This window comes from Gavialis gangeticus, unplaced genomic scaffold, assembly GCF_001723915.1.
Source record: "Gavialis gangeticus isolate Ggan-Ray unplaced genomic scaffold, GavGan_comp1, whole genome shotgun sequence".
Lineage (NCBI taxonomy): Eukaryota > Metazoa > Chordata > Crocodylia > Gavialidae > Gavialis > Gavialis gangeticus.
Genome location: NW_017728995.1, coordinates 29,401,175 through 29,409,990, shown reverse-complemented (window position 1 = coordinate 29,409,990; position 8,816 = coordinate 29,401,175). Strand labels below are relative to the sequence as shown.

Sequence of the window (8,816 nt, the reverse complement as noted above, 5' to 3'; positions counted from 1 at the left end):
CTTATGCGAAAGGGGAATCTATCTCCTGCAGCAGATCCATTGACTTTATCCACTCTGCCCTCTAAACATAACGCCAAGTAACAGTGGCCACTGTGGCAAGCTGCGACTCGCAAATGCAGACCACTGTATTGGCTACTTTAGTCCCTGATCCTCCACAGTTAGCTTTGTGTGCTTAACTGAAGGCTAACAAGAAGCAAATGATGCTTCAAGCACTGCTCATCTGCACACCAACACCCAGCATGCATTTCTTGTGGTAATGGTAGCTTAGCTGTGGGTCTGGAATGAGACTGAAAATCACATGCAGGCTTCTCTTTAGGATAATGAAGTGGATAATTAAGTGCCACCACCTTCCTCAGATCTCACTGTTGGGCAGGAATGCTCAGCGTCTCATTAATGCCAGACAAGGGGTACCTTGTGATCCTTGTCCTACTCAGCACTTACCCCTTCACTTACATGTGTAATATTAACAGTAAACAGCGTTGAACTAACTTACTAGATTTTTAAAAAATGGGTGTCCTGAAAGCAAACTGAGGTTCAGATTTGTACATTCCTGCAGCAGTCAAAAAAAAAAAAAATCCCAGAGCAAGAGAACTATTCGATGGGTCTCGCCCCACACCGTCCAAGATCCTGCTACTGAGGAACGATCGACACCCTCCAAAGAAACCGCTGCACACAAGGAGTTTATAAAACCCAAAATAGTTTTTATTCACTTCAGATGTTTGCCTCGACAAGACATTTTGCAAACATGCTAAGGCTACAAAATGTCTAAGTTGACAAAGACATGCAACGCTGACCGCTCAATAAGTCACAGCTATTACAGGAGCAACCATGCCCACCCGGGCCACTGGTCCCATAAAACAGGGATGGTGTACAGTGAGCATGGTAACGTACCACACAGGACTCAGTAACCTGAGGTAGGTCTCTTTACAGTAAGAAAACAATATTCTACACCAGTGCCACACCCTGATCAGCAGGAACCTGTTTAGAGTTAGAGAAGACTTGGGGTAGGGGGCTGTTTGCATAACAGTTCTGCAGGAGAGAAAACAGGAAAGGCTGAAGTACTATATAAGCTTAGTATAAATGAGCCATCTGAAGGGTTCGTGTTACATCTGCTAAGAAAAGCCAATCTAAACCCATGACGAGAATTAGCAGCTTCAAGATAAAGGATTCAGCTGGAGCAGCTCTGAAAAGACAGACTGTATTGCCATCTCCCAGGGCACGGATGTGAACCTGATGATTATTTTATTGTAGGTCATTCCATGAACATCGAGATCCTGGGTGAGAGTCAGACCAGCGAAGCAGGAAGAGCTTGGGTTAAAATAACTAAACCCTGTCAAGTTCTTAGGAAATGCTGCTGCATTTCTCCTACAGTACTAAGGACACTGTGCAGTCGTGGGATTTCAGGTGATCTGGAAGGGTTTACCTCCCAAAACCACTTGAGAGATCATAAACCCCCCACCCTGGCAAAGCATCACAGGAAGCAGCAGCTGCTGCCACTGCAAGCATTGGTGATGCTCCAAACCTCCTGGATAAGTTACGATGCAATAGTTACACCACAGAGCCCTTCCCCCTGCGCTAGACAACACGGATGGGACATTAAAGGACACTACTGCAAAGCTTCACTTCCATTCAGACACGCAGAAAATCTGGCACTATGAAAAGACCAACTGTAAGAGACAAAACGGTGTCCAATACAGCCTGAACAAAGCCGGATCTCCAGTACCGTAAACTGTACAAAAATGATAGAAAAGAATATGCACTGTTATTAATACAGTGCTCATTTTAATATAAAATAAACAGCTTACATTTCCACTGTAAATATAGGCTATATACAGAATTATGTATAGATATAGCTACATGTATAAAGCTTCATTATAGGCCTCTGATACATTTATAACTATGGCTCCCTGAGCCATTTGTAGAGTGCATTTAATAACAAAAAATTTAGTGTTATGAATATGGAATAAATACAGTAATAAAATCATGAAGAAGTCTTCTTCTCACAGGGATTTAAAAACTCTCCAGCTCAACACATTGTACTAAAAACTAAAAGATGAAAAGGCAATAATCTGCTTTGAGAATGAGGAGGAGGAAGAGGAGCAGACCTGCCACAGGCAGGGAGTGGAGCCCCCAAATTAAAGTGTCTTTGTCCTGAATATTAGCCCTTGACAGCAACCTTGTTCTCTGCAGCAGCAAACATGGCGGAGAAGCGTGAGTTCTCGTTGGCCAGGAGGGCAGACGGGGTGTCAAACTCCACTACCTAAAAGCACAAGGTGAAAGCGCGTGAGTGAAATCCAGCAGAAAACAGGTTCGCGCGCCTGCCGCAGCAATGTCACAGCAGTAAATCTGGGCGCTCCAGCAATGCCAGTGGAATCCTACCCACGGCAACGTGGCCTACCCCCATAGTGGCAGGCGCAAGGCACCCTCAATTTGCTTCGAGTTTTGTTGCTAATTGGGCCAGAGACACTATTCTGTGGGCTGAAGCCTGCAGCAGGAGAACCCCTGGGGTTCATGCCCACCCCTTTTTCTAGGTCCTACTTTCAGTCTACGAATGGCATCTGTTTTTGGAAATTACAGTGTTTATTGGGAGATGACAAGCCCTTTGCCTCCCCTTTTATTTATTTGCCAGCCCTATTATTCCTTTGTGCGCCTTCTCCATGCTACCCCAATGGGCTGCTGGGCCTTTGATCTTTCTAACAGGCAGACAAAGAGGAAGGAATGAGCAAACCGCCTCTCAGCACTTCAAGTAACTGTTCCTCTACCCTCAGTGGCCTGGGGATGCTCCCTCCAAAGCCAGGCAGCTCTCCATGAGCCAGCTAGGAGTGTTAATGGGAGTGCTCCCAGCTCCCTTTGCAGCCCAGGATGCAAGAGCAAACCCTGACTCTTCCATTAGGGACACAGACTGGCTGGCAGAGGCTTGCAGCAGCCTGCACCAACCAGGCTGTAGGTGCCTGCAGGTTGGCAGGGACTACAACCCAGCCACAGGCAGCGAGACCTGATTACAGGTCTGCCTAGAGGACTGGGCCAGCTGATACAAGTAACTGGCTGCCCACCAGAAGCTAAAAGGCTCCCAGGGAAAAGAGCCAAACGGGATTCCAGAGTGCGGAGCAGAGGAAACAGGAAGGCGGTTGGGCCGTCCTCCCTGCCTTCAAGAGAACACGCATGGGAGATCCAAGCAGAGGGACTGCATGTTGACAAAGACTAAGTGCTGGAGTGAAACCGAGAGGGAGATAGCAAGCGAGTGGTGGCACAACCCAGCCTGAAGACTCTCGTGGGTCTGGCAAAAGACCCCTGTGGATTGCGTGCGTGTTTCCCAATGATTTGTTTCTGTTGATTCCTACGGGGGGGAGGGGGGGGTTGCTCCAGGTGAAGTGCTAATAAACAGAGCTGTAAACAAGCATCAAGGACTGTTCTGAGCTGAGTGAGTGATTCCCCAATCCACGACATATGCAGCAGCCTCTGTGCATCAGTGGCTGTGTATGTTAAGCCAGGAAAGGAATGGCTTAGGGGGATGTGCACACAAAACTAGCAGAGGTAGGGGACATTAAGAAAAAACAAACAAAAAACACGTTGGAGAAGAGACTAATGCACAGGTAGCAAACTCTCAGTGGGGGTGGGAGCCACTTAGGATGTTCCAAACAAGACTGGACAGGACACTGGGAGTGGCCAATAGACAACAAACCTACACTGAATCTTGCAGCAGGACCAAGGTGGAATCCAATGGGTTTTCCCCTTCCAGTTTCTAGGACCTGGCAATGTTTCCCTGGGTTTGAGTTTACCGTTTACAGTTCCCCCATGTGGAAACTTGAAAGGGTCTCTCTTGGGCTCTGTCCATCATTACAGGATTGCACAAAGGAAAGAAGCCTTGAACCCTAATGAGGAGGCAGGCATTTCTTCCCCCCTTTGCAATTAACCCTCCAATGAAGCTGTCTAAGTAATGAGCTAGCTCCTACAACCCTGTTTCTGAGGGGTACCTCTCTGGAGGGTGAAGAGTTTCACTCCCTTTGAACCTGTCCCGATAAAAAAGCCCTTATTACCAGGGAGGTGAAAGAATACACAGCCAAAAGCATGGCAGCTCGGCTACACAATCAGCACCAGAAAACGGGTTGCATCAAGGACTGGGGCCACAAAGGCAAAGCCCTGCCACTTGCCTGTCCTTGTGTTAGCACCATGATCCGATCAGAGCCCAGTACAGTATGCAGGCGGTGAGCAATTGTCAGCATAGTGCAGTCTGCAAATGCCTCCCGGATAGTCTCCTGAATCAGCAAGTCAGTCTCTGTGTCCATAGCAGCTGTCGCTTCATCCAGTATCAGCACCTGAAAGGGCAAATAAAGGAGGCTGTTTATGTCCCGGATAACTTGCTTCACTCCAGCCCAGAAGCACACTCAGAGAGCTGGAGATACAGGGATGCCTCCCTTCCTAACTCCTATGATGACCAGGATGACTAACAACCCTGACAAAGCCTCACTATTCAACTCTCCTTTCCACACTTATTCAACTGCTTTGGAAACACCTGCTCCCTGGGCCTTGCTTGCAGGGAGCATTTTATGGTCACATGCATGTCCCCAAGACCTGACACAGAAGGGGCTGTGCCAGACCTCAACCCTAGTCACATTTAGTTCTGCCTTCTCAGAGACGAGAACATTTCCACTGATCTGTTCCTGATGGAACAAAGCCTCCAGCGCCGAGTACAGCAGCTCAAATGCTTTGGAGAGATGACACCACGATAGAACAAGAGGAGATGAGGAACTCACCACTCTGGGGCTGTGGAACTGTTCACTCCTCCAAGGACATTAATGCTGGTGCTTGCCTAGTCGCACCTCTCCCTAGCTTATTTCACACATGTAGCCTGAGAAAGGAACAGATTCTTCAGCTTCTCCCTTTGTTCAGCTTTACCTAGCCCAAGCCCATCCCATCATGACCGGAGAGAGGTGACAGCACCTCAACTGTTTTTGTGCAACTTGGTCCCCTTAGTCTGTGCTTCCTGTGTCCATAGGGAGGCCTGCCACTTGGAAACACTCTTCTCTTCCTGCAGAGCTCTGAGGAGCCCACCACACTCCCCTCCAAGGCTCTGCATTGCCACCTTTCTGGAGTCAGTCAATATTGCTCCTTAACAGACAGCAAGGGATGGTTACAAGATAGATAGATAGGTTACAAGGATGGGCGGAGGAGAACAGGATGGGGTTTAACACGGACAAGTGTAAGGTGATGCACCTGGGGAGGAACAATAGGCACCACACATACAGGCTGGGGAACTCCCCTCTTGTCAGCACGGAGGTGGAAAAGGATCTGGGAGTCATTATTGACTCCAAGATGAACATGAGTCGGCAATGTGGGGAGGCGGCTAGGAAGGCCAACTGCACCTTGTCGTGCATCCACAGATGCATCTCGAGCAGGTCCAAGGAGGTGATCCTCCCCCTCTATGCGGCACTGGTCAGGCCGCAGCTGGAGTACTGCGTCCAGTTCTGGGCGCCGCACTTTAAGAGGGATGTGGACAGCATGGAGAGGGTCCAGAGGAGGGCCACTCGTATGATCAAGGGACAGCAGGGTAGGTCCTATGAGGAAAGGTTGCGGGACCTGAACCTGTTCAGCCTTCAAAAGAGAAGGCTGAGGGGGGATCTTGTGGCCTGTTATAAACTGGTTAGGGGGGATCAGCAGGCGCTGGGGGAGTCCCTGTTCCCCCGAGCGCCGCAAGGAGTGACCAGGAACAATGGTCACAAGCTGGCGGAGGGAAGGTTTAAGTTGGACATCAGGAGGCGCTACTTCACGGTCAGGGCGGCTAGAGTCTGGAACCAGCTTCCAAGTAAGGTGGTGCAGGCTCCCACCCTGGGGGTTTTTAAGAGGAGGTTGGATGACCACCTTGCTGGGGTCGTTTGACCCCAGTGCTCTTCCTGCCATGGCAGGGGGTCGGACTAGATGATCTGCTCAGGTCCCTTCTGACCCTAGAAACTATGAAACTATGAATAGCAGTTAAAGCCCAGGCATCCTCTTTTTCTCCTCACATGCAGACACTAGTCTTTAATGGCATCTCACTAGCTAGGCTAGGCAGGGTATGCACAAGAAAACACAGAATGCAGCAGAGAGAAGCGGTGATCTTAGGTGCCTTCCAAGCCTGCAATAAATGTGATGCTTCTGAGTGGGGCAGAGATTCACCAGGCTGATGGAAGTAACCTTCCTCAGAGAGGCAGACAGGAAGGCCTCAAGGCTCATTTAGTACAAGGCCCTTTTCAAGGAGCAAGGTCCTCGTCAAACTCCACTTGGGTTGGACTGACCAGAACTCTTTCAAGGTTTTGCTTCACTGATAATATTGAGCTCCACCAGGAGCAAAAGCCTTAACACTTTGCAGCACAGAATGGTCCCACCTTCCATTTCTGAACTTGTATTTCAGGATACAGTGAAACAAAAGTCAACCAGCTGGAGATGTCCCACGATGCAGTTACCACCCTCTCCCCAGAGCTTCCCCCTCATTCGTACACTCACCTTACAGCGACGGAGCAAGGCTCGGGCTATGCACAGTAACTGTCTCTCTCCCACAGAGAAGTTCTCTCCATTTTCAATCACTTCACATTCCAGTTTCATGGGCAGCTGCGCAATCTGGAAGGCAGAAAGGCAAAGAGCTTTAGGCCACTGTGCTGATTTGCTGCATCACCACCACATGAAGGAGATGGGGCCTTGCTGATCCTATGGACATTCAGTCTCAGCCGAGAGAGGGCAAGTGCTCCATTCATCACCTCCCTCTTGCTATGGTGTCTGGATGCTGCCCTCTCCATCCTCAGGAGAAGTGGAGCATACTAAGGGGTGCACTAGGCTAGAACCCATCTAGACAGAGCTACCAGACCTACTCACCTGGCTGAAATGGCTCTGGCGCTTGATAAAGGCTACCGTGCACTGGCACTGGACTCCTGGACCAGAAGGGCTACACTAGCACAACTACATCACTTGGGGAGAGGACTATGGAGTGAGGTAAGCTTAAAATAAGGCAACACACCTCATTTTAAAAAACTTACAGTAGTTTCAAAAGTCACAGCAGTCTGAACAGACCCTCCTGACAGCCTCCCCTGCCAAGTGCAGAGAGCAAACATCCTGCATCCAAGTCAGGTACCCAAATGCCAGGTAATCTAGCCACAGGCAGAGAAAGCAAGAGTGGAAGGTGACACTGCAATCAGACTTGCTGCTGATGCCAGGAAGCAGGCCAGATGCAAAGGCCTTCATGCACACACAATCCCATCACTGGGAGAACAGTTACTCCTATGGCTTGTAGTTTTGAGGGTGGTTAAACACTGGAATGTGGCCTCTAAAGAGGCTGTGGAATTTCCATCATGGGAAGTGGTCTAACTTGGAGTGGTTTAGACAGGAGGACTGATCCTGCCTTGAGTCAGAGGATGGTCTAGATTATCTCTTGAGGGCCCCTCCAGCCTTTTTTTCCTATGACTTGTATATCATACTAGCTCCTGGGAACCTAGTCATGGACCAGAATCCTAGTGTGCCAGGTGCTACAGTAAGAAAGATGGTAGCTTCTCCAAGGAGTTTACAGTGTAAAGCATATGAAACGAAGCATGCTCTCCAAAAAGCAGCCAGGAAGAGAAAGAGTTCATTTCCCCTTCAAAGACTTTCAGGTGAAGAGGGTAGTAGTGAAACATCCAGGTGAGACCTCCATCATTTTCTCCTCTCCTTGTTTGGCTTCTGCCCCCCTTCCTAGCGTGCATCATACTTACACATTCTTTCATGTGAGTCCTTTCCAAAGCATCCCAGATTTGCTCCTCACTGTACTGATTGAAAGGGTCCAAGTTTGATCTACAGGAGAAAACATTACAGGAATCATTCACCAATTCAACACTGAAGGGCAATACTGCAGTGACACTCACAGTGGCCCCCTGCAATTCACACCATGAAAACCAGATCTTCCCGGCATACCAGGATTCAAATGGCCAAGAAAAGGGAAAAGCACAAAGATGCAGAAGTACAATGAAGATGTAAAGAGTGGAGGTCACATGTAAAATGACCTAAGCCAAACGACCATTCCCAGCTCTGAGGGTCTCTCCCCAAGTTCAGATTTCATGTGCTTTTGGCAGCATGTGTTGTGTCACTGTTCTTGTGTTAACAACAGGTTGAGTGGTTGTGCTAACAGATAAGAAAAGTCTTAAGAACAGCACCCGACACTCAGCTCTCTGCAGGTTTGGCTCGTGTTTCACAGATCAGGTGTTTTCACCTTATTGTTACTCCCACAAGGTCAGAAACAGACTTAAAGCATGAATAGGACAGGATGGAGGCAGTAAGCCACAAAAGGATCAGCTGAGATGACCTGCTGAATGTTAAAAAGTTAAGTCCTCTGCAGAGGAAGGAAGCCTAATTGTCTGAAGCATTTAAATACTGGACAAGCCAACAAGTCAGACACAGTCCTTTGACCCACCCCCATCCTCATCAATAAATTAGGTGACTGTGGCATTGATGCCAGCGCAGTTGGATGGGTAAAAAAATTGGCTGATGGGGCACACCCAGAGAGTAGTGGTGGACGGGTTGTACTCAACCTGGCGAGATGTGAGCAGTGGGGTACCCCAGGGCTCAGTCCTCGGGCCCGCACTGTTTAACATCTTCATCAGCAACTTGGACGGGGAGTGGAAAGCACGCTGTCCAAGTCTGCTGATGACACTAAGATATAGGGCAAGGTGGACACACTTGAAGGGAGAGAGAGAGAGGCCGCAAATAGATTTAGACTACAGAAGTGGGCAGATGAGAATAGGATGGGGTTCAGCGTAGACAAATGCAGGGCACTGCACCTTGGGAGAAGGAATCCACAGCATACATACAGGCTGGGG

At 48.9% G+C, this 8,816-nt stretch overlaps 1 protein-coding gene across 3 annotated transcripts in view; it reads right to left on the bottom strand.

Annotated features, from left to right (window-relative positions):
* Positions 1-677: 677 nt before the first annotated feature.
* Positions 678-8,816, bottom strand: part of ABCC5 (ATP binding cassette subfamily C member 5) — an 83,058-nt gene continuing 74,919 nt past the window's right edge. For all 3 annotated transcript variants that reach the window (XM_019503405.1, XM_019503407.1, XM_019503406.1), the window contains exons 27-30: positions 7,716-7,794; positions 6,481-6,594; positions 4,152-4,316; positions 678-2,260 (exon numbers count right to left, since the gene is read on the bottom strand). In XM_019503405.1, the coding sequence (XP_019358950.1) occupies positions 2,159-2,260; positions 4,152-4,316; positions 6,481-6,594; positions 7,716-7,794 (460 nt within the window). In that variant the 3' untranslated portion in view covers positions 678-2,158. The remainder of the gene's footprint in view (positions 2,261-4,151; positions 4,317-6,480; positions 6,595-7,715; positions 7,795-8,816) is intronic.